At 40.8% G+C, this 26,611-nt stretch overlaps 1 protein-coding gene across 3 annotated transcripts in view; it reads right to left on the bottom strand.

Moving 5' to 3' along the window:
• Window positions 1-26,611, bottom strand: part of DCLK1 (doublecortin like kinase 1) — a 252,017-nt gene that overhangs the window by 114,975 nt on the left and 110,431 nt on the right. For all 3 annotated transcript variants that reach the window (XM_069807991.1, XM_069807990.1, XM_069807993.1), the window contains exon 4: window positions 10,168-10,267. In XM_069807991.1, coding sequence (XP_069664092.1) covers window positions 10,168-10,267 — 100 coding nt within the window. The remainder of the gene's footprint in view (window positions 1-10,167; window positions 10,268-26,611) is intronic.

Here is a 26,611-nt window from a genome sequence, read left to right as displayed (position 1 = left end):
AAAAGAATGAGATCTCAGGTTAGCTCCTTTCTTGCTTCAATAAATTTTAAGTCCCTAGAAGATCTTCTCCCAAAAGAAAAAAAACAGTGTTACAATTCCTCTAGAACAAAATTTAAAAAAAGCTCTGGCTGAAGAATAAAAGAATCCAAATCAGAGCTCCATGACCTACCACCTACGGGTGTTCAATTCCATGGCAACATGAGACTTCCTAATGATTACTCAGCCTTAGATGACTTTATGCATAATATTAGCATCCAGTCCTCCTGCATGGAGCTATGCTATGAAAAAAGTTTATTCAACAGTGACTGTTCACAGAAGCAACCTGAACTGTCAGGTAACACTTTTGAGTGTTTCAATGGGAAATTTCTGTAGGTAGGTTGCATACTGAAAATAACAACACAGAACCACTACTGCAGCATATATTCTGAGCCATCAGTTTTGTGGTGCAGCCCAACACAGGCATTATACAGAGGTCTTCCACTGGCTGCATTTGCAAGACAGTAAAACCCTTTATACTTGACATATTTGTGTCTGTATACACAGAATCTCACTAAATGTGTGTGAGTATATAAATATGAATACCTATCTCTGATGTACTCAGCTTCTGATTTTACCACTTTGAAATATTATCCAGCTTGTTTTTGATTCTCTCTCAGCTGCTGTACTGTGGTTTGTTTGGTAAGATTTTTTTTAAAAAAAGGCCTTTAATGAATATTAAGAATGAATATATTTTCCTCATATGCCTTCAGAAAGTTCCTGCTTTCTAAAAGCTAATGAACTCTGGATTTTGAATAATTATTCTCTTTTCAAAAGATTTTGCCAGTATAAGAGAATCTGCAGACAGCTCTGGCATTAAAAAAGTGTGCACACACCTACTCAAGACACGACAAAACTCCAGGTATAGGGCCTGTATCTAGTATGAGAAGTAGAAAATTACAACAGTCATTTTAATAAGTCAGTCCAAATTTATTGATGATGAGTAGAGTCTAACCTCAATACAAAATCTCCCTGATACAACCCTAGTACCCAACAAAGAGGCAGGTCTCCAGGGCACATCCCGAAACAACTTAGCAGATGGCACAGTTTGTTCAGGTTCTCAAACTGAATAATGAAGCACTGACGCTACAAGACCTACTCATCTCGAAGCTGTCTCATATAAACTCATAATTACTGGAGAAAATGGGATTATGTTTCGCACCCAAAGGATCTCCTGCAATAGGACTACAGGGTACGTCTTTTCAGAAATAGATCAGTCTAATAGTTTCCAGCACTGGAAAGGATCTGCAAACTGAGAAAAATACAAATATACTTGCCAAGATTACCAACACTGTACACTCCACTTTACCAAGCTAATTAACAAGACGAGGAAAAGTGCAAAGATAAATATATGGGAAAGGTGATTTCTGAACATCTCCGATGTTAACCTCATCTGCACTTGTCACCAAGCTACTTAACAGATTCGGTGGAGGGGGTTATAATATACAGCTACTATCTGCTGCTTCCATCATCACTGAAACTGGAAAAGTAACAGATAAAGTGTCTCCTAAAAAGCACTCAAAGGAAGCTGATATTTTGGAAGCTACCATCTTCTGAGGATACAGACTGAACATACAAGCTCAAAACTCAACCTGTGGTCTAGAATGGAGTATTATACAACCTGTGGACTAGGCTCAAAGGCTGTAAAGTAAAGCAACGTCCATGAACGAAGATATATGAGACAGTCAAATTAAGAACTCAACTGCCAAGATCCACCCTGTTCTGTCTACCAAATTTCCGTGTTACTTCCCCAGAACTGAAAGTTTCTTTATGAAACTGGTCATAAAAATTGGAATTGCGCTCTTTGCATTTGGATATACAATTGAGATGTTCATAGTTTGGGAAACTAGCTTAAAATGTGTTGAAAGAAAAATCTTTTCTCCTGAACCAACCTGATTAATCTAAATGTTCCCCTGGCAAGATTCAGTTCAAGAAATTACAACACAAAAATAAAATGAAAGAAGAAGAATACCAAGCTATACAAAACCAATAAACACTTTTCTGTCTACTCTGTTATTAACTGCATATTAACACTACCTGTTATGAGTAAAACCTCCTGTACATTAAGATAATAATACTGATGATGTTTAAAAACAATTTTTCTTTTATTTAACACAAGCTGAAGTTTTATATTATAAATTCCTAATAAAATGCAATTTAATTAAAATGCACATATTATTGAGAAATGCTTGATATTTTTTGGACCCAAAGTTTTTAGTATTTTTATATCCAAAATCAGCTTTACCATCAAAAAATATTGAAGGAATATGCACACTCAAAAATCCTTATGCTAATTAAGTGGGAATTTCCACCAGCTCTAATTTATTGGATGGTGTTTCATTCATGCTATTTTTAACAGACATCAGAGAAAGAAAATACTGCAGAAAACATGTTGAAGAACATTTGGTTCAATGAGCAGAGTGAATTAGCATCAACTGCAGCCTTACTGTTTGGCTAGTTTCAATGAGAGACTGTTTTATAAGTTTTAAGTGATCACGATTTTTCCTGGTTATACATACAGGCAACTTTTTCATAGCAACATTGATGAAAAGTGATAACTATGCAAATATACATGTGTGCGTGGTGAGGAGGCGGAGAAAGGGAAAGAAGAGAGAGGCACTTCAGTGTAAATCTGGACTGGAAAGTACATATATAATCTTCTTGAAAGCTCTCATGTCCTTATTCATGTCTATAAATCTGCCAGCCGGATGGAGCAAAGATTTATGATTTAAGTGACCAAACTTTCACTGCTAGAGATGCTTAGGCAGAAAGGTGAGAAGCAATGTTTCAAATAAGTAGACCTGTGAGACAGAGGAGAGAATATTCAAAGCAAATAGCTTGCAGACAACAGATGAAGAAATGGGCTTACGTAATCAAGAACGTATCTATAAAAATGCCAAATATTAAAAGAGAAATCCTGCGCAGAAAAAACCTGAAGCTCTGTGAATGCATTTTTCATGTGAATGGCTCATTCGACTCAAGCGTTACTATGGATTTTATTTAATGAACGCCACGCGATATTATATGAACAGCCACCTGATGGTCAGGCTAACAGCCTGTTCTTAGTTTTTAACTGCAGATCAGCATATCTCCTTTTAAGAGTTTAAGGCAACAGCAACAAGCGGGTCGCTCACATGCTGCCCTACGGCTGAGTACTTCCACCCAGCCAGAGCCAAGGCTGCCGCACGCTCCGAGGGAGGGAGGGACGGACTGACTTCCAGTGTGGCTGGGCGCGGGTGGTCTCGGTGAGGGTATATTCCCATCAATTCGGGGGAAGTTGTGGAACTCCCACGGTGCTGGATAAAAGAGAGACGCCGTTAATGTCCCTGCCGTGAGGGAGGGGACGAGGACGAGCGGTGGTGTGCCAAACGTGAGGGAGCTGAGGGTACCGTGCAAGTGTCTGAGGGACGATGAGAGGGTGGAGATGAAACGGGAGGTCTTGGGGTAGGAAAACGAAGGGGGCACTGGATGCAATCCACAGGAAAAACAGCTTCTTTCCTTCTGCCCTTTCCGAGCCATTAGTCTAAATGGTACGCGCAGCCGGAGGACTGGTCCCTCCTGCCTCCGTCAGCTTCTGCCTCATACACAGAATATCTGTCTCCAAGGCCCAGCAGTTGTTGACATTTGAAAATATCACACTGCACTGGAACACTTTATATTTATGCCTCTGTTGAAAGCAAAGTTATATCTCAAAGAACCCACCATTACTTTCCAATTGCCAAAGCACGAGTTTTTGATGAGGGCAGAGTAAGTCAGCCAGCATGCTCTCCGCTCCTAAGTCCAGCCAAAAACTGCTTAACACATCAGTCTCTGTCCTATAAATCAGGGTAGACGAGGACTATAACCGATTTCCCCTTCCTCCCTCCTTTAGGAAGGACAGAGTAATGGAGGTTACAGAAACCTGACAGTTATTAACAGGGATAAACATGATACTCCTGACCTTAACCGCAGTTGCTGAATCAGATGCGTGTGCATGCCTCCACGCGCACATGCACGTGTGCGGACACCACAGGACTCAGATTTTCCTGGCAAGTTGTCTGCTGCTGGCAAGACGAAGCAGTTAACGCTGCTGGCACAGAGATGCTGAGCTGAGGACTAACAGAGGCCAGCAAAGTCAAAGTGAAATTAGGTTTCAAAGATTCCAGTCTTAATTTTCCCCTAGAAGAGAGTCATTCTCGTCATTGTTTCCATAACAGTAATATGTGCTCTTGACAAGCGATCTGCAGTTGCTTTCACATCCAGACATTCTATGTTGGTTACGCTCTGCTTGGAGGCAGACACCGGCTTTGGTCAGCCGAGATTGCGAATTTTTTACACGATGCACCTCAGTACGTGATGAAGCCTGTCATATTTAGGTTTGTGCGACCCTTAAGCTTCCAAAGCAGTCGGCCAACATTAACTAAACATAAAAAAAAATTTTAAAAATTCAAGTCTGATACTGCCAGACTCAAAAACTCTCATATATTACAGCGCTAAGAAAGAAATACCCGTATAAGCCAAGGAGATGTTCTCAGTTGGGGCCAATCCCATGAGTTATTTACATTGCCAAATCCTATTTAGATGCTTAAATAATAGCTGATTGCAAATATTTTTGAGCATGGCCCTTAAACCCTAATCTCTGCCAACCCGCAGCTGAGGGCTATAGAAAACCATCCTCTGACTTCTTCTTGTCTTTGAAAACTGAACCATCATCATTTAAAGAAAACCTGGGATTTCTGGGAAAGTTTCCAGAACTGCAAACTAACAATGCCTGAAGCAGCCACTGCCATATTCTGCTCTGAGGAATTTTTCTTCTTACAAGCTGGCTGATGTAATGTGTGCTTCATTAACATAATGGTTTTGTGCTTACATTTCCCACAAAAACTTTCTATGAAAATAGCATTGCCACTGACGCTTGACAAACAAGGAGTATTCGCTTCTCAATTTTATGGTCATTCCCATGCATCTTCGTGTCCCATCTGCAGTTCTCTTGATGGAAGTGCGTGTGGCTATCATATCTATCACTTAGGTCAGATACGGAGATGACTGCTAGGAATTATGAAGGGGGTGGTGCCTATTGATTCTGTATTTCATGCAATAAACTGTGTTTAATATGAAAACCATCTGTACATCAAGGAAGAGAGAAGAAACTGCAACGTATAGTGCCGACTGCTTGTTTTCCTCTTTGATGGATTCCTAATTAACTGACTTTTCTTAACTGATTGCCAAGGGGATATGCAATGCCTCTTCCTGAAAGACATAAAACAGAGAAGGGAGATGATACAAAGAAGGAACACACTCCCTCCCTCAAGGACAGGTTTGAGCCTGAAGTCAAAACAAAGAAAGGCTGAACTAATTGTTCAGCCTAAAGAAGAGAAAATTGATGAGGCTCATGGCAGTCCACAGTTTTTTTCAAAAAAAAGGAATCATCTGTTTCCCATGTTCACAGTAGATAAGAAAAGTAGTAATGGGCTTCCTTTATAGCGCAAGGGAATCTGGGGTAAGATAGCTGAAAAACAGTGAGGAGAGTTCACCACTGGCACAGAACGTTTCAGCAGGTTACAGATTCCTCCTCATCAGAGGTGTTAAAGGAGCATGTTAGACAAGTATGTCAGAAATGAAATGGGGAATGTTAATCCCACACTTAGATAGGGAGATTGATTCACTGACTTCTAGACTGTTTTTTCTAAATTTCTGATTCTGTGGCTTTTAGAAGGTGTTATCCTGTGCTAGGAGCAAGCCATGGGAGGAGGATAAAGACAACTAGAAATAGTGCAGACTGATGAGTCTTTAGACTTCTCCTTTCTGATGGGGTGGAATTAATTTCATCCTAAAAGTTCTTTCAGCAACTTTAGAGAAATGTAGATAAGAACAGCTAAATCAGGCATATAGATCCCTTTACAAAAGCAAACCAGACATATCCAGAGCGTAATTCACATGAAGTGTTCTAAACATCCACCTTCAACTGAGTCAATCAAACATCTACCATCTACCTTGTCAATGGGTCTAAGTTTTATTTACTGGGAAAGAAACCTACTGGCACTGGCTCAGTTGCAGGTACCTACTCTCCCAATACCTAGTGTTCGCTAAAACGAATTCCAGTACAGGTGATTGCTTTTCCAATCCCAGAAACGAAGAGCAGAATATACCCCCCATAATTTAGGAGGAAATAGTTAGTGAGCTACTACACCATCTGGACACTCACAAATCTATGGGACCAGATGGGATCCATCCAAGAGTACTGAGGGAGCTGGCGGAGGTGCTTGCCAAGCCACTCTCCATCATTTATCAGCAATCCTGGTCAACTGGGGAGCTCCCAGAGGACTGGAAGCTTGCCAATGTAACGCCCATTTACAAGAAGGGTCAGAGGGAGGATCCGGGGAACTATGGGCCTGTCAGCCTGACATCGGTACTGGGGAAGATTGTGGAGCGGTTCATCCGGAGTGCGCTCACATGGCATGTGCAGGACAACCAGGGGATCAGGCCCAGCCAGCATGGGTTCATGAAAGGCAGGTCCTGCTGGACCAACCTGATCTCCTTCTATGACCAGGTGACCCGCCTAGTGGATGAGGAAAAGGCTGTGGATGTTATCTACCTCAACTTCAGTAGGGCCTTTGACACTGTCTCTCATGGCATATTCCTTGAAAAGCTGGCAGCTCATGGCTCAGACAAGTGTACTCTTCGCTGGGTGAAAAACTGGCTGGCTGGATAAACCCAGAGAGTTGTGGTGAATGGGGTGAAATCCAGTTGGAGGCAAGTCACAAGTGGTGTTCCCCAGGGCTCGGTGTTGGGGCCAGTTCTGTTTAATATCTTTATCAACAATCCGGACGAGGGGATCGAGTGCACCCTCAGCAAGTTTGCAGACAACACCAAGTTGGGTGGGAGTGTTGCTCTGCTGGAGGGCAGGAAGGCTCTACAGAGGGATCTGGACAGGCTGGATGGATGGGCCGAGGCCAATTCTATGAGGTTCAACAGGGCCAAGTGACGGGTCCTGCACTTGGGTCACAACAACCCCACGCAGCGCTACAGGCTTGGGGAAGAGCGGCTGGAAAGCTGCACGGTGGAAAAGGACCTGGGGGTGCTGGTCGACAGCCGGCTGGATATGAGCCAGCGGTGTGCCCAGGTGGCCAAGAAGGCCAACGGCATCCTGGCCTGTATCAGAAATAGTGTGGCCAGCAGGAGCAGGGCGGTGATCGTCCCCCTGTACTGGGCACTGGTGAGGCCGCACCTTGAGTCCTGTGTTCAGTTTTGGGGCCCTCACTGCAGGAAAGACATGGAGGTGCTGGAGTGTGTCCAGAGAAGGGCAACCAAGCTGGTGAAGGGTCTAGAGCACAAGTCTTATGAGGGGCGGCTGAGGGAACTGGGGTTGTTTAGTCTGGAGAAAAGGAGGCTGAGGGGAGACGTTATCGCTTTCTACAACCACCTGAAAGGAGGGTGTAGTGAGGTGGGGGTCAGTCTCTTTTCCCAAGTAACAAGTGATAGGACGAGAGGAAATGGCCTCAAGTTGTGCCAGGGGAGGTTTAGGTTGGATATTAGGAAAAATTTCTTTACTGAAAGGGTTTTCAGGCATTGGAATAGGCTGCACAGGGAAGTGGTTGAGTCACCATCCCTGGAGGTGTTAAAAAAGCGCGTAGACAAGGCATTTCAGAACATGGTTTAGTGGGCATGGTTGATGGTTGGACTCGATGATCTTGAAGGTCTGTTCCAACCTAAATGATTCTATGATTCTAAACTTTGCCTCTCGCTCGCTTCTAGTATCAGGAGCTCTAAACCCAGACCACAGAGCAAGGGGATTCTTCCTCCCTGACAAGTAATTCCCCAAAGCCCAGAGCCCTGATTGTTTAAGTATTTATTCTCTCTACTCTTCTCACCCATCTTCAAATTTTGCTTTTCTTTACTCCTTAACCTGCAACACCTTAACTGTTATTCTCATCATCTGGCTGAAACTGGGAAACATTTGGGATGTAGTGACAGAGACTAGCACAGTGTTGCTTCAAGCTCCTTTTCAGGGAAGCAGAGACAGGCTTTCCAAGCTTTACAGAGTTGGACAGCACTTACTAATATTTTTAATGTTCTTAGATTAACTAAGAGGAACACACAGACACATAGTGTGATCACACAAACGTCATTTGCCAAGCAAAACAAGCTAGAAGCTCAGTTGTTTTTTAATTCTCAATCCAAATCTTGCTCCTACCTCAGAGAAGTCCGACTAGATCCCTCTCAGTTGGTACATCAGCTCTTAATGGCAAGCAACCTAAAGAAGTTTTCTGATACCAAACTTCCCCCAAAATAGAGAGCAAAGTTGATGTACACTTTGCAAAGAAATTAGAGATATAGTCTGGAGTCTGATTTTCTGCTCTTTCTTCCCTCCTGTAGTCAAAACAGTCAACGTTCACTGAATCTTTACCTAGTAGAAGAGCAACCACCACAACAAATTACAAATACAAGTTGTATTTTCAGCCTATAAAAGCCTGTTAAGCTTTTTTTTTTTCAGCTCAGCATAATACGGCTTTAAGCACCAATGTTCCAGAGAAAGATAGTGCTTACTCAAAGAGATGATGATATGTCAGACAAATAAAGACTAGACAGAGGCAGGCTATGTCTGTACTTTGACACAAGACCTCCAAAAAAGAGCTATGTACTTCAAACTGGGATTTAGAAAAATCTGTTGTCAGCACTTCTCCCTGAGTCAGCGCTGGGAAAACTGCTGCAGGATTCACTGTGAGGAGACGCCGGGCAGCCGCCAGTGTCACCTCTCAGATAAGAGAGACAAGTAAATCCAGACTACGCAGTCAGGTACCTGGCTCTGCTCTCATTAAAGGCAAGGACAGCCCATGCTGGCCACATTGCCACCTGGGAAACTCCCCCACTGCCCAAATATGTCCCCCTTACCTTCCAAATTCCTGTCCTAAAGGTGGCTAAAGTTCCTTTTCCACGGTTAGTGCATTTTACCTGAGAGGCAACTACAGCAATTTCGTTACTGCAAAGAGCAAATCTGGTGCACTGTTTGATTTTTATTTCCATATTATAAGGTGCTCTGGAGGAAGGCGGAACATGTGCTCACCCTTCAGCTCACAACGTAAGGTCTGTGCAAACTGACTTCTTCTGCCCCTACACAAGCTAATGGAGCATTTGTCTGGATCCAGGTAAACCAAGAATCCTTCCAGTTTCACAAGTTAGTCAGGAAAATACAATTGCACCATCTTCCATTTTGAATGGATATTTGCATCAAAACCAGTGACGAAGTGGTGAAGTTAAACAAGCATGCATGTGATGACTATGATTACTACTGTAGCAAATTCTTTTCTGACTGATTTTTCAGTCAGCTGTTCTTTGAGACCTGTGATATTTTGAAAAAAGATGAGAGAAGTTGATACTAATGGATTGCAAACATACCCTCGACTGAGAGAGAGTACAGGGCCAATATCACCTTTGCTGGGTCTTGCTCTACACAAAAATAAATGCTATCTAAGTGGTAGCTCTTTTTTTTTTTTTTTTTTTTTTAAACACACAAAGCTCATAGGGTTTTTTTCTTATGACTGTGGTTCCTAAGTCAGGAATATTCTCTGTAAGAACAAAGAAATTTGCAAATCAAACATGTATTTTCCAGAGAGGATTATGTACATTGATTACATTATTGTATTAGTCAGTCTCTGAGAAAAGAGAGAACTCCCTGAATTTTCTCAGATGACTTTGTCTGCATTTGCTGATTATATTTATCTTCCATACAAAATTGTAACTAGCTTCCTTTATCATACTACCTCTGAAGTATTATCTAATTCTCAATTGTACGAATTGTGAGGTTGAAAGATTGTGATAAAGAAGCAGAATAAATTAAAACAGAAAATAAAGACAAAATGCTAAGAAAGACCTTGCAAAAAAGGAGTTCCACCCAACACATGACTATTTCCTATGGTATATGAAATTCAGGCTGAAGTAAAGTTTTATGCTGCATAGGCAGATATGCTTCCCTTGGCAGCTTTATTCTTGCTTTCGGTTACCTCTTATTTTCAGTATTCAGAATTTAAAGAATAAAAATATTTATCCTCTTTTTTAAATCAATTTAGGTGATACAGTTTTGGCTTAATTAGCATGATATGGAAATCTGCCCTCTACTCTGGTTGTAAACATTTTAAAAATACATCTTCTTACCACTTTCATCCAGCAAGAAATCATCCTGGTAACGGAACTTTTCCGGTCCACATGCAATAAAAATGTCATCATCACCAAAGAAATCCTGAAGGCACATCACCTGCAGGCAAAAAGGAAAGGAAGGCATTGTATGAAATACCTCATAATCAGAATTGTAAGAAGAATAAATCCTTCCTTGTCTCCATCTGCACGAAAACTCTTTACTTTTAATGGAATCAACGGGGCTTCATCTCCAGATAAATTTCAAAGCTGTGCTCTGACCATCTGTTACAAGTGAGAAACACTTTTATGGACACTGCAGGAAGAGAGATAAGACAAAAAGCCATAACTGTCACATTTATTACATGATGCATCAATGGGGTATGAGGTAAATGCCTTTTGTTTACGCACAAGGTACGATTCAGTAGTTAGTGGATAATTAATTTGCTTTTGAGCCCACATCTCTATCCTTTGACTGCAAGGAAAAAAGGTTACAGCTTTGTATGCAGAATGAAATGTATTTATTTCAGCAAAATCTCCCTGACAAGGAATGAAACTCCTATGGGTGAACAGAGCCTCCATCACACCCTCTTCTTCTTCACCAGCAGAGTCAACGTGAAGTCTCTTCGAGGCACCAAGCTGAACCATCGGGTGAGCTGGGAATGATTCTTCCAGTACAGAATAAAAGGATAATCCCTTTCTACTCCCAACTATGAATAGTCAGGATTACATTGGTGTAGTTCTATGTCCATACATGAGATTTCCAGGGAGACCTAACTGCAGCCTTTCAATAGTTAAAGGGGCTTAGAAGAAAGATGGGGACAGACCTTTTAGTAAGGCTTGTTGTGATAGGACAAGGGATAATGGTTTTAAACTAAAAGAGGGGAGATTCAGACTGATAGAAGGAAGAAACTTTTTACAATGAGGGTGGTGAAACACTGAACAGGTTGCCCAGAGAGGTGGTCGATGCCCCATCCCTGGAAACGTTCAAGGTCAGGTTGGACAGGGCTCTGAGCAACCTGATCTAGTTGAAGATGTCCCTGCTCGTTGCAGGGGGTTGGACTAGATGACCTTAAAGGTCCCTTCCAACCCAAACCATTCTGTGATTCTATGATTTCCTTACAACAGCTTTTAGTTCACAAGGCAGTACTTAACAGTTTAACACTTCCATTCATATGACTACTTTTACTAATATTCTTAAAAAAACCCCAGTAACTTCCCCGAAACCTGACTTTAGACTTACTGATCCAGATTTAACAAATTTTAAAACCAAATTATATATCTGTCTACCTTTAAAAAAACAAAGACAGTTGGTAAACACTATTTCTGCTTCACATTTAGAAGAAGATTTTAAAAGGCTATGTTTGGGTTTTTTTTTTTTTATGTAATGTCTTTTAATTAAATAGTGCACTAGTGTTTGAACAGGATAATTTCACAAATGGAGTTTCAAGTCTACAGACAGGAAAGTAACACATAAAGAATCTCTAAAAATTGGCAAAACAGTTGAGAACAGTCCCACTGAACCAGACCACCCACCTCATAAAAAGCGGCGGGCAGGGGGGGGAGTCAGCATTTAAAGCTTACAAAAACACAAGTGAAAGAATTAGCTAATGAGATTTTGCCAGACTTTGGCATAAAAACAGGCACCACCACCCCCAACCTGCAGTGACTGGTGTCTAGGGTTATAAAATTCATATCATGCTTCCCGGAAATGTGCCTGAAGGCTTTGGCATCTACAACAGCTACGAGCCTCTATGCTAGAAAAATCTTAAGGAAGAAAAATAGTGGTACATGTCATGACTTGCTTGCAGACTAAGATTTGTCATTAAAACTGTTTTAAAGGTAGAGCTGTAGCAAATGAAAAAATAGGAAATTGAGAGAAGAACAACTAAATTAAATAAATACCCCAAAAGAGACAAAGGTACTCCCCAAATCATCCTTTCCTTAAGCAATGCACATAATTTAAAATTCAGGTAGACCCTGAACACCATTTCTATCACCACTGTCATCTTAACACCACACAGTACCTGAACACCAATATTGAAAATGTAAATATTTGATGGAGCTTTTTACCATGTTCCTACTCAGTTTATGTTCTATTAGTGTATCAGCCTCAGCAACCTTTATATAAACTCATTTACTTCCCATCTCTTTTTTTTGTCCACAAGACATATCCTGCCTATCTTCCCACCCCATACTCCCACCAAGCTTCAAACATCTCTTCCCTTCAGTCAAGTTCCTCTGAAATTGCCACCTCTCCCACAGCATGTACAAAACTACTAATTTGCAGAATGACATTAAAAATCCTGTGATTTCCTGTTTGCATCCCAAGTTTCACAGATTGCTGCGGAGTGATAACCTTTACATTTGTGTTTATACTATGCAGAGTATTAGAAATGAACAAATAATAAGCAACCCTAGGCACAAAGTTGAGCTATTCTGACAATAAGCATGAATGAAAATTAAATTAATATTTGAAAAATGAAAAAATTGCATGGATTTAATAAAACTCAAAAATGCTTGGCTCTGCCCAATTAAGAGAGTTTCATTCAAGCCTAAACAAGACACTAAAATGGAAGTAGCACCACCTCACCAGGCTTAACTATGCCAATAATTAAAGAATCACAGGTTCAATCAGTGCAATTTGTATGCAAATAAGGAAGAAAATAGGATTAGTACAAAAGAAAAATAATTTATACTTAGATATCCTTGGTTTTTATTAAACTTTACACTTCAAATTTAAAGTGTTCTTATGCGTGCCTCTTTTCTCAGTGCTCTCAGTTTCCTACTCTGTATGTAAAACTACATACATACCCTTCTTACAGTTCTTCTCGCCTCCTGAGATTTTATTAATTTGGGAATTATAATTCTAGCTCCTAGAAAGCTCACAGCAAGAGCATAAGTTCCCTCCAAACCCATCCCCCTCTGCAGTCACTTCCCTTCAGGCTTCCAGTATCTTTTTATGTTATTTATTGGAAGCCTTGAGATGTCCTTCACTGCCTGCATTTTCCATCCTTTCTGCCCCAGCATCCCCAGCCCGCTCCGCTCCCAGCTCATGCTCCTCGGAGCTCACACCGAAGGGCCGTTCCAGGAGGCATCTCACAAACATACAGCAGCCCCTTCCAGGCTTTTTCTGAGAGAAATCTGCAAGCACTTTCTATTCACACTCAGTCATCAGCTAAGCAACAGGACCTGCTTTTTATTATCCATTTTCACTTCTGGAGAACACAGCTCCTCACAAGTTATGGTTTAGAAGATCAAGGATTTGTACCACCCGTACTGGACTGTGCCAGTGCTTAAGAGGCCAGCGTGCTCTGTTACACGTGATCAGCTTTAAAATTATTCCGTTTTTAAAACAGTTAATTACAGAAGCCTCCCTGATCATTTTTGTTGTTTTCAAGTCACAGAATCCACCTTCTTTTTCACACGTACGTTTTTACCTTCCATATTCCACCAGGACGTTTCTTACCGTGGGGAAAACAAAGTCTGCAGCAGCATTCAAACATATACCTTACGTAGGAAGAAACTGAAAAAAACAGAAGTTTTCTACCGCACACCTGGTACTAAATACACTGCGACACTTGTAAACAAAAAACTTTCTGGCAAAGAGCTGATATTTATAGGTAATGGTGTCTCTCTTACGCTCTGCAGGGGAATGAATAACCAACAGTGACATTGCCAGGGGGCAGGGAGTCTCAGGCATTACAGTTCTTTGCATCGGTGGCGAGCAAGGCGACAAGCAGGACCAAAGAAAATAGATCGCTAGCACAGGCTTTGGGCCATACGCAACTCACATAAAAAAGACCAGCTGAACCGTACATACCTGATGCAAAACAGAGGAGAGGCAGAAGAATTTATCATGCCTAAACTCACGTGAGCAAGTTGTCCAGGCTGAAGCCTGGATGCCCCACAAATCCTTGTCCTAGCAAACAACTTAACAATCCCGCACGCCCTTCCAGTATGAAACACAGGGGTCTGCCCAGGCAGAACCCCAAATTATTTCATACCCCAGCAGTTGGTGCTTTGGCTGGAAGCGCAGAAGGGACGCGGGTACCCATGCGGGCCAGGAGCACAAAGCCGATGGGCTGAACTGCCCCAGGAGGAGAAGAGGGAGCAGAGCAGCAAACCCGGCTTCCAGCCCAGCCTCAGCACTGGCTTTGCACCAGAGCACGGACACTACAGGCACCTTAAAAGTCACCTTCGCTTTTCTTTCCTTTTTTTCAAACAGGCAAGTGCCTGGAACCAATGAGAAATCTCCTAACTGTTTTCCCTTGACTGTCCTGAAACGTGTAAGCTCTTAGTATTCACCTCTTTGAAGTAGGTAACATTTTTATGGAGACCCTCTTTCTTGTATCTACAAAAGATGCGAGAAATTATGCTTTACGGTTTGGAGCACAGATGACCCAAGAGTAAGAATCGCAGCTTGTAGAGCCATTACCTGGTTTTATTCTCACACTGCAAGTGAGAAAGAGCAGTCGGCAGTGGTGTGGGTGTGGAGGAGGTGCAGAGGGAGGGAAAAGAGAGGGAAAAGCAGGGGGAGGAAGGAGGGAGGGATGGGAAGAGGGATTGAATCAATCCTTTCTCTAAAACCACGAAATGAAAGTTACAGATGAAATCAACTTTATAACTGCTGTATTCTAGCCATAGCGGGATCGGGGACCTTTCCAAATTCACGTTTTAAAACAAACACATGGCCAAAAAACCCCAGAACAAAATTCTTTGCGTGTGTCAGTCACACCAAATACCTTCCTATTGTTTTAAAGTTGACCATGTATCAAGTTAATACGAACTCTGAAATTTTTAAATAAAAAATAATCAGGAACTCAAATTTTCACCTGCATTCAGGAATAGCTCACAGCACCAGCACAGTACACCACCACCACCAGGACTACCAACGCTCACGTTTTTGTTACAAATTTCATAATGCCGGGTTCTTGGATGGAAAAGGAGGAGGGGGATGTTCTGTGTGCTTGTCTTCTTTTAATAACAACAACTTAATTAGACTCAAAGCTGAAAGCTATTTTGGATGAGCAATGAGAAAACCTCAAGCTGGGGTGCCTTCAGGCACCATAGCTGTTGGAGAGCTGGAAAGAAAAGTGAGGACAAATAAATGAGGTAGTGAAACAAAAAAGGTGCAGAAGGATATACGGAGAACTCAAACGATAAGTGGGTATAGGGGCTTTCTGAAAAGAAAAAGAGACATGAAGGATGGCAGAAGGGAGACATGAAGCGTAAAGGCAGGAGGAGATGCGGGCTGCAAGGCAGGAGCACATGCTGAGGGTGACAGCGGCGTAATGGGGGCTGGGGGGGAGAGCAGCCCCAGGGACGGGGCAGAGGCAGGGAGACAGTGGCCAGCGGCAAGTGCCGTCCAGACTTCATCCCATAGCCAGTCAGCTGGGAAGTTTTAAAGCTGTTTTAAAGTAGCCTTTTTGAACCTGAAACAATCTCATGTTGAGTTTGATTGTCTTTTCCCTGACGGTGAAAAAGACATTAAAAAAAAAAAAAACTTTATCCTTGGAAGAACCCCAGTGTTTAAATGACTCATGATTGTAGGACTCTGACTCATTAATTTTATGTCAAGTTTCATGAGTTTTATTATGGAACTGTTTTTCATTTTCTTGCTACTTTTGGTTCACTCAGCCTTAATGTTTAATTCCTAGGCAGGTCTCCTTAGCTCTTCATATGCCAGAGGAGCTCACTATACCTTTGTTCTACTATTCTTCTTTTTTTTTTTCCTCTGACTGATTTTTCCAAGAAAACAAAGCCCCTCCTTGTTTTAAGATATAAATTGATCTTTATTGATGTTTTCCCTCTATTTTCCTCCTTAACCAAACTGTATTTTCCACTAACCAGCAGCCCTGCAGTATTTATTTTACCCATTTCACCTCTCTTTTTCTATTGTTTCATGGAGGAACATCTCGGATTAGATCCTGAACTGATTTCACTGCCATCTACCACTGGCAGTCAGTAAGAAGTCTCATGAGAGCTATGGATTTTCCTGAGAGCTTATAAATCAGAGAAACATAGAACAATTTGGGTTGGAAGGGACCTTCAAAGGTCTCCTAGTCCAACCCCCCTGCAATGAGCAGGGACATCTTCAACTAGATCAGGTTGCTCAGAGTCCCATCCAACCTGACCTTCCAGGGATGGGGCATCTACCACCTCTCTGGGCAACCTGTGCCAGGGTTTCACCACTCTCAATGTAAATAATTTCTTCCTTCTATCTAGTCTAAATCTCCCCTCTTTGGGTTTAAAACCATTACAACTTGTCCTATCGCAACAGACCCTACTACAATGCTTGTCCCCATCCTTCTTATAAGCCCTCTTTAACTATTGAAAGGCCACCGTAAGGTGTCCCCAGAACCCAGGGTACGGTTGCCAGCGCGTGTCCAGCTTTTCATCCACTAGTGTCCCCAAGTCCTACACAAGTTGTTTGTATAAGTATTAACATAGTCTTGTTTAACTTCATAATCTTAGCAGAATTACAGGAACGGAAGAGACCTTCTATGTTACTACATTTATCTCCCAGCCAGTGTAGGGTGCTTCCCGTACTAGCTTTCCCAATGTTTTGCTCAGTTTTGTAATACATTCCTTACTGTGTAGAGCTTCCCTTAGCAGAAAGACCAGTAAAACAACCAACTGTTACTCATTCGGAAGGATTTCATGGCTTCTGGAAAATCAGAAATTAATCATTTCATAGTGGTGTAATTGCTCTTTAGATCATTGCTATGAAACAAGAAATCCAAACATATCAATAAGGTTTTCAGGAAGGGGAAAGAAAAATACTCATTGTTTCTAAACAAATTTGATATCAAGCCTTCTTTTAATTTTTTTTTTTTTTTTTTTTGAGGAACCTCAGCTGGCCCCATTCTGTGTGGACTATGGGATAATAGCAAGAAATATCCTTTCTGAGGGAAAGGAATTAGACCTCAACAGGAATTCACAGAGCATCACATTTGAATATTTCCTTCAAGTTTAAAGCAAGTCTATTTCCCTTCCTGTTGGCTCTGGCTCTGAGGCTTTTATTCATGCCCTTTCACATTTATCTGTCATTACACACATGCCACTCCTTGAGATCCGGTCATCTACAGAAAATGTAATTTATCATGAGCATATATGTATTTCCTCTCTCAGTTTCTGATCCAAGTTCTCTCCTCAGGTTGTGGCTTAGCCGAAGGCACTGGGAGGTGTCTGCTACACATTTCTGAAGTTGAACGGCACCGAATTCATTCTTTCCTGTTGGAGTGAAATCTCCATGGTGACAACTGCATCATCAAGCTATGAGAGCTTTTCAGTGAAGAGCAGCATTTTATCATGAGATTTTCATTACAAGAGTGCCCTCTGTAAATGAAGAGGAGACGTTACCATAGGGCTTTCTGTAAATGAGGAGATGTTACCGTAGGGGTTCACACCGGCTGAAGCTAGTCTTTACCAACTGCCTTGTCAGGCCACGTTGCAGACTAATGCCTCTGAAACAGTCTGTGTGTCTCCCCAAATTAGATGAACACAGGACACCATCACAGTTAGAAACACACGAATTTTTGTACTCGACCTCAGCAGGAATAGCTTGCTCTCCTGCTGCCTCACAGGAGCGGATGGACAGCGAGCCAGCACCCTCGGGCCGAGGGGAGTCGTGCTTTGCCCCATGCACCCATTCTGCCTCAGCTGCCTGGTGATCAGCACTGGATCGGGACTGACCATTCTTCATTTTGCTCCCTCTGTCACCAATACAGAGGTTGTTCTATTTTTTTAACTGTTGAAGATGTAGTATCAGTCTACTTCTACAATTTGTGTATTCCCCAACATCCATTCTGTGCTATACACAGCTCGGCCTCTATGATCTTTACCCAGCTAAGACTTGGCAAATAAATCACTAGGAATGAAGCATCTGTTTTCCTCAGTTAAAACACGTATTTCTGTCTTGGTCAGTAAGGGCTTTTCATAAGGACAAGAAAACCCTTCCACACTATGCTTTATACACTAATCTTAATATTCTCTGTTTTGTTTTCCTGTGTTGCACTAAATGATGACATGCTTAAAAGAAAATCAATCTTGATTAAGATCCCAGGTTTTGCAATTCTGCCATCACCTTCTTCTCAAGGAACATGTTTAATTTGTGACAAATCTTTTTTAAAACTTTCAAATCAATCCTCTAAAGTTCAGATAAAGATAATAGAAACTTGGCAGTTCTAATACACTGAAACTACTATACCTTGGCCTGAAACATTAGGTGAGACCTGAACAACTTATTTGTTAGATTAAAACTAATGTAGTAAACAAGCTGCTTTGTTACAGAATGTGAGGAGAGCAGGGGATATTTCCCAACCGGGAACCCATGGGCTTCTGCATGAATGCAATGCTGAGAAGCACTAACATTCAGTTTCATGAAAGGTTTCTCTGTGGGAACCACTAGCACAGCCAGTTCAAACTCCTCCTGTTAAAAACTGCTTCACGGCAGACAGGATAAGAGCAGTGAGAACATGGCTCTTATCCGCACCCAAAAATGACTCCTCAATGAATGTTACCTTACTTTGGCAGCTGCACCAATGCACAGTTGTGCTGACTAGCTAGTGTGGAGCAAGATAACAAACATTCACATGGGACAGAGGAAAAATGTAGAGACAGCAGCATCAAGCCTAGAGTGGGCACCTCCTCCCTTCACCTACTTTTGCATCTCCTGCATCAAATGCAAACTTGCTGCCCTCCAGTTTTCTTACCAGCTTCCTCCTCCTTTTGTCCCCTCACTCCACTATTCAAACCCTACAGCATACTAAAATTTCTCTTCCCTCTGCACCTCTTACTTCCAAAAGTCTCCAGCGCTGACGCCTGTTCTTGCAGCCAACTCTAACTTAAAACACTACTGTTGCCCTCTCACTTCAGCTCCCTCTTCTAAACCTGGGTCTTTACATCACACACCACAACAATATATCTCTCATTTCCTCCTCTACCAGATTCCATTTTCTTCCCTATATACGAATATTCTGAGCAAGCTCTTTCCATTCACTCTACACCCTGGCTGCAAAGTTCTGGCAACACAACGTAATTCTCCTCCCACATCCTCCTCTTCAGCACCCTCTGAAGAGAACCACGGGCATTAAGTTGTGGCTCTTTACAATCTCCCCATCAATCCACTAAGGACAGTACTTGCAAATTCAGCAGCAGCCCTTTTCTGAAATGCTTTTTCCTCATTCTCAATTTAATTCCAATTTATCAGAGTCACATAATTTCTGTGGAAATCTCCCTTCTAGTTTTCATGGTACCATATTTAGTTATCCTCCTGCTTGCAAAGACTGCAATCAATGCATTTCTTTGCAGTTTCAAACCACTTTTTTATTTCTGCAGTAGCCAGTCTTTGGCTCCTTTGTCTTATTCTGTATTACATCCTCGATTACAGTCATTAGGAAATGCTACACCCTCTGTATTTCCAACTTCAGAGCCTACAATATAAGCTGTAAAACTCTAGCGGCTTCCCAAGTCCACAATCTCAGTGTGTTCCTCTTTTTCTTTCCATCCTAAATTTAGGATACTACATTGCCCATTAACTCCCTACACAAAAGAGATCTCAAATACTTTGCTACTATTACTGAAACCTTAATTCAATATACCTCTTTTACTTTAACTACCTGGCTCCTGCCTTGTAGTGTTCCAGTCCATCAAAAGCAACGAAGAGCAGGCATTTCAAAGGAGTATTTCAGATCTTGCAGTTATCAGATGTGAGGTGAACAAACACCTTTACTAGCTTCAACCAACCCTCTAACGGTCAAAGACCAACGAAGCATGAGCTTTTGCCCTTGCAAAACTGGAGTGCATTGCAGGTTCACGCTATCTACAGAAAAACAGAACTCTCAGTGGAGTTTCTTCAGAGCCTCTTTTATGTCTGCTATATCTGTTTTGAGAGCAACTATCATACACAACTTAGATCAGGGAAGCCTGGATCTGTACAGCTTACATAGCAAGCAATAGTTTTTCATTGTGTTTTATGCATTTTATCGTTACATTTGATGTTTATTTGGTTGCCAATATGGATTCAGCAAAGGTCTTGAGTTATCTGCAAACTGACTCATCTTCCTTTTTGGGCACTTCACTTCCCCAAGTTACTGACAGATGACATTATTTAGTCAGAATCCAAGGTTTGTGTGCTGCAGAGATTTTGCTATCTAAATAGATTACACAAGATGAACTGATGGAGAGCACCGGAGTAAGAACATCACACTGGTACTTCTTTATATGGATACTCATGCTCCAGGCCCCATAACTTGCTCAAGTCCAAAGCAACATCCCAGGACTAAAAATAGTTTAAAAATTCTGAATAGTAAGTTTTCAGCTCTGCTTGGTTTGGGGCTTCAAAATTTTTATTGTTTGGCATTTCCTACGAAATAAGAATTTGCATTTCCAGCCAGGTACATCCTATGTTTTGACTGGAAGTACCTTGTGGCATTGACTACTCCTTAAATTACTGTAAAGTGTCTAGCAAATCACAAACAGTAATAAACAAGCAATGACTTGCGAACAACAGGTCACATAGTGCTTGATCCAAACCCCCCATGCAGACAACAAAAAGACAGACATTTGCTCCAAGCTCTGAATCGGAGCTGTATCCTATTGGTTTTGGTCCAAGAGGTGTCCCATAGCATTTTCTTGGCAGACAAGAGGCTGCTAGAGCATAAAGCAAGGCAAATGCAGCTGTATGTCCTCTACTGTCTGCGCCAGGGTGACACAGAAAGCAGGATCAGGCATTATTATTCCTCTTGTATTCATACTGAGAAAGGAGAGAGGGATGGTCTCTTCCCCCAGTAGCTCTGCTCAGTAACACCTATTGGAAGCAGCAGCTGGTCAGGTATCTCTACGTTGCAGTACAAGTCAGAACTACTCCCACACCGAGGGAAAGCCAACAACTCAGGTGTTATCTCAAAAATAATTGTATTATCATTCTATTTAAATTAATATTTGAAATAAATTTAAATCTTTTCTGATTTTTATTAATAATACAATAGATAAAGCTGAATTTCTGGATAGATTATTCAGGCAAGTAAGCAGAAAGGCATACTTATGAGCAATTCAAGGACTGCAGCAATTTCTAAGCAATGTTTCTGGCAAAGAAACAGGAAAGTGAACCTTCAGGTTCAGAAATCCAGCTGGATTAAGAGGCGGGATGTCCATCTGTCACAAGTGCATCCCCGAGTATTCTTTTTCCCTGGCAAATACACAATGCATATTCCTATACCACAACTAAAAGTGAGATAACTTTGCAGCCCCACAGCCCAGACAATCTTGCTCATAAACGTCAAACACATACACCAGCTAAACACTTCTCCTAAATAATGAATCGCTTGGCCACATCAACTACAGTCATCTTTTGCATCGAAGGAAACTGAATCCTGCTAGTCACCATAAAATACCCTCCTGTTAATCCCATGGCAATTGCACAACAGATCAGCATGCTTGTGATGGACAACTCAAACAGCAAAACAAAGCTTGTAAAGGGAAGAGAGGAAAAAACTCCTCACACATTTAAAATAAGTTAGTGTTAAACAGAGAATGGTTTTTCAGAACAATCAAACATCGAGAGAACGCCTGGTTTAACAGCAGAAAATGTAATTAATGGGCCAATGGAAAAACAGTTGAAACTTTGATGGCAGAGTTCAACTACATCTGGATTAATTTTTTTCTGTGCCATATTCATGTATTTTCCTTTTTCAGCTGCAATACAACACTACCGTTTAGTGGTCAGACACACAAAGTGCGGACTCCAGCAGCCCTCCTGTATTTTTTGTCCAAACAGGTGACAACTATTTTAACAGTAAAAAGTGTGCTCACATAACCCTAAGAACCAGGAAATGAATATTACTCTAATTTCTGATTGCTAAATAAAATAAAATTTCTTTGAATTTAGGTGCTTTAAAGCCTTGTCAGAGGTACTAAAATAGTTTCAAAGACTAGGGAAGTAAAACAGAAACATTTGCAAGTTATTACCGTGAAAAACATGATACTATCTCACACAGCTCTGGGGCCGTCTGTTGTAATGTATTTCACAATGTAAATGTACAAGGGAAACAATTTACGCAGCTACAGAAGCTGTCTTTTGCTGAAAAAGATAAATGCAGTACCATGCCCCTGTGAGTTATTTATTTCATGATTATTACTGAATTCTACCGTTAAATACTCAGGAACAGAAAAATTAAGCACAGAATACGTTGCCCATGATCTGCTGAGTGAGGAATCCTAAGGAAGCTTGTTCATCCACTTATCTGTGTCAAGATGGTGTTTACTTTTACTTATTTGCCATTCAAATCATTGTACTCCTGCAACTGGGCTTGAACAAAAGCTGCTGGTTTCAGAGCAGTCTCTTAAAGTATCTTAAGCACTTGTCAGTGTGTTCTTCAAAAAGCAGTAACACTTGAGAGCTCTTTGGCTGAAGAAGGCCTTTGTACGACAAAACCTTATGAACAAAAAACTTACAATTTGAAGGCCATGTAATAGAAAACCCAAGTGGCTTTTTGATCATTAATCATGTTACAAGAGAAAATGCTACTTTTTTTCATTGGTTGGGATAATATTACTTTTTAGAATACCATGCCAGATATATCAAAAAATGAAAATCCACAGCTTTGTTATGTTTGCAACCAACAGCAGAGCACTGGACTAGATTCTCGTGTCTGTGTGTAAAGTTTCTAAAATAAGCAAGAACAAGCAATCATAAATTTTCATTGTTCATATTTCATGACAAATTTTAGCTGATGATTTAATCCTATCCTTCTAGTTGTTTAGAGCAGGTAAACGAGGCGGCAGAGACTGGCTACGTGAAATGAATTCATTCAGAAGAAAAATGCAGTCAGGTGCCAATTTCTGGGAATTATAATTACAGGTTTGGAGTTAAGAAGGAAATGTCTTTTTAAAGTACAGATAAAAATATTTCTCAGGGTAAGCTTCTAGTGCTAGATGAAATTAAACATGTCATGCTCACTGTGTTTAATAAATGCATTATATTGGACCATTTCCTCACAAGGCAATTAGTGGGTCTGAAGTAGTTTTAATGTATTTCCTCCCAAATCTTGCAAACTTGGATTTCATAAGTCCCAAAAATAAGGTGCACATGATAAATTTTTCTCAAAATCTGCTTTTTCCAAATACTTGCAGATCAGTAAAGCCTTCTGGTTGCAATTTATTCTTGAATTCAATAAAATTTTTCAACCAAAGGCACTCTCATCATTTTACCTGAAAGTGTGCAAGGCTGTTATTTCTATTTTCAATTAAAAGATCTATCAAACACATGCTATATGGCAAGTATGAGTCCTTGAATTAACTCTTAGAGCAGAAGCACTCGATTCATTTTTCACCACAGCCTACTACACATTTTTCTAGAGGTCTGCTTATTTTTGCCAAGTTCTGCTCAGCAGGAAGCTATAAAGCTGGGTCCTGCTCCGCTTGGCTGGCCAGATGCTGCTCTCTACCTTCCCAGCTGGGAATTGTGGCAGCAAGCTGCAATCACTTTTTGAGACACTGGGAGATCACACAGGAGACTGCAGGAGACATGATTATCTGGGAACTGGTCTGAATAAAATTTACTAGTTGTCTGGATCCAAATCCAGATGGAAATCTTTGATTTATAATTTTGCTTTAGATACTGCAAATCCCTCTATAACAGAAATTGTATTATATACATCACTGATTGATACGCGAAAAGGTTAAAGATATAGTCTATGCACCATTATGAATATTGGGAATGGGAATATTTCTGGCTTTTTCTTGTGAGAGAGAGTGTGCACTGCAGAAGCAGGTAGAAACATGGAATTTGTAAGAGTTATTAATATCTGAACTGGACCTATGACACCTTGCGCCTGCAGCAGAACCAGATTTCACCCAGTGATTCAAGTAGCAGATGGACTGTGCAATAACATATAGCTACCTAAACACATTTAGAGATGGGAGACTTATTTGTCCTTCTTTGAAAGCATTTCACTTCCAAAATCCCAGTGCTACAATGCAGGCATCACCTTATTGTCCATGACACAATGTTCTCATGTTAGCTTACTGCATAATGGTGGACTCTGGTGATAAAGCTGTAAACTGCATTTCTTTCAGGCATAATCATTAATAAAAAGCATGCGGGACAGCACTCCATCGTACACTGACTGGAACGTAACTGAGATGTATGATGCCGTTTGGTTAGATACACATGCTAAGTTAAGGCTCAGCATGCAACACTGAAAAAGAGCGACATGGTTGACTTCTAAAAAAAAAGGAGGAAAAGGGAAAACAGATGTCAAGGTTTCAACAAGTCATTGCACACTGCAGCTGGAACCAGTACAAAACCAACACAAGTATGCTGATAATGTAGCATTTCATGTAACAATAAGGGCAATAAAATAGCAGAAAATGCAAAATGTTGAACGGCTAAACACCTTCTTCAAATTCCAGAGGGTCAGTTGGGCTGAACAATAATAGTAATCCTTTCAATAACCAGATCAAATGATTCAACTATTACAGCTCTTTATGCTCATGAAAAGTGAAAATCGAGAGATTCCACTTCTTCTAAGTGCAAAATATGGACAACAAATCTAAAGTCCATTCCAACCAGACATTCAGATGCACACTATCTCATCACCATCACTCTTGAAACTATTTGGCAATAGTTTCCATTATTACAGCAGATGTTAACAAGATGGATAGAAGCATGTTAAATAAACATTAATATTAATATATAAGTATTTATCTAGCAAAGCCACTGTTCAAATTCTATAGTTCCCCACAAGCATCTCTTCGGAAATTATTCAGAGAATTTGTCTTGCTAGTAACTGCTATAAATTCAAGGTATTTCCATTAACAAAGACTGCATCCTTCAGAAAAATTACTAAGCAACGTAAACAGGGTCTACATGTGTAATCCGTAACTGGACTGGTGGAGTGAGTCTCGTAACTGGAAAGCTGTTCTCACTGGGCTTTGCCTCCTTAGGACAGAGCAGCAAAGGTAGGAAATGTGCAGAGAGAATCTAACTTACAAAAATTTACAACGTGAAAGAGTTCAAAAGCTTCAGGATGAAGAAAGAGCAGACACAAGCAATAATCACAAAAATCTGGAATTTTAAGCCGAGCTCTGTGGAAGAGACACCTCGGTCAGAACAGTGTCTCCACTACGCAGGCAGGCTGGTTACACCTGTTAAGATTTCTGAAGCAAGCTGAACATGAAGACTGCTTTCTCATGTAAATGCTTCTTACTGGAACGCAGACTATCGCATGTGAGTCTTTCAGTACAGCAAGTTCTGCGACATTACTAAATCTAGCAAGTAAAAAACAAGCAGAGTTTACTAATCCATGAATATGACGTGAACCATTCAGATTAGAGCTGACATCAAAGCAAGCAAGCAAAAAACTCAGATTGACACTTGGGAAAAGGCTTTTACAAGCAGTGATAGATTCACAACTGACTACTCAAAGATTTGAGAATTAAAACGAAACCCGCTAAGAGGTAGCTAAACAAAAAGGTGCAGTCAGTTAAAGTTGCAAATAAATCCAGGCCAGCAAAACACAGAGCAAAAATTAACGTAGCAATGGGAGGTGAAGAGGATCTTTCTCAAGCACATCAGAAAGTTCTAGCATGATGATGCAGAAAACAATTCCTTCAAAATCCCTTCTATTTTGCTAGAAAAGCTTTTTTTAATTTTTAAACTATAATCTTAATCTCAGCTGTGAGCTGTGAAAGGAGGTACTTTTAGTAAGAACAGATATCCAGAGTTATTAATTTTAAGATTAAAATTATTAGAATATACTGGTGCCAATACCAGTATCATTAAAATAAACTTGTTGCCTAAGAAAATGTAAAGGAAAATTTTTGGCTGCCATACAACCCTCTCACATTCATCACTGACCCGACAGCTGCATATTTATAGATTCCACAAGCGAAGAGTGTTGCATTCATGCTTAATTACTAGAAAGTTCATCCTCATCTGTGCACCTTTAGGGTGACTTATTTTAAGTTGTAGCATAGCTTAGAGGAAACATATGGCGATGTAATAAGTGCCAAAGGAATTTGGAAGTGTTTTGATTCTTTTTGACACAACAAGATATATCAAACTGACACCCTGATGCAGAGGCACATTTCTGCTGGCAGTGCAGCATTGCTTACATGCAACAGTCATACCAAAAATATTTGCCAGATGCGCTTGGAAATTATAGCAATTTAACGCACATCTGAAGAAGAACTGACTCAAAAACCAAATGAAATAAAAAAGATGAAGTAATCTGTGCTCAGGCACTGCAGCCCCAAAACTTGTAGAACTGGAGGCCCAGAAGTCCAGGAAACCATTCGGCACTTTGGCTGTCCCTTACACAACTTCCCAATCTTTTGACTTGTATCACCTGTGTTCTGATTCTACTGCCTATAATGAACCCAAACTTCATAGCCTTCAGCTAAAAATCCTTTACTTCTGAGATCCAACATCTTTTAGGGAATGATGCGATAAAAAAAC

The sequence above is a fragment of the Haliaeetus albicilla genome, chromosome 20, assembly GCF_947461875.1.
Source record: "Haliaeetus albicilla chromosome 20, bHalAlb1.1, whole genome shotgun sequence".
NCBI classification, from domain to species: Eukaryota; Metazoa; Chordata; class Aves; order Accipitriformes; family Accipitridae; genus Haliaeetus; species Haliaeetus albicilla.
This window is presented reverse-complemented; position numbering and strand designations above follow the sequence as displayed.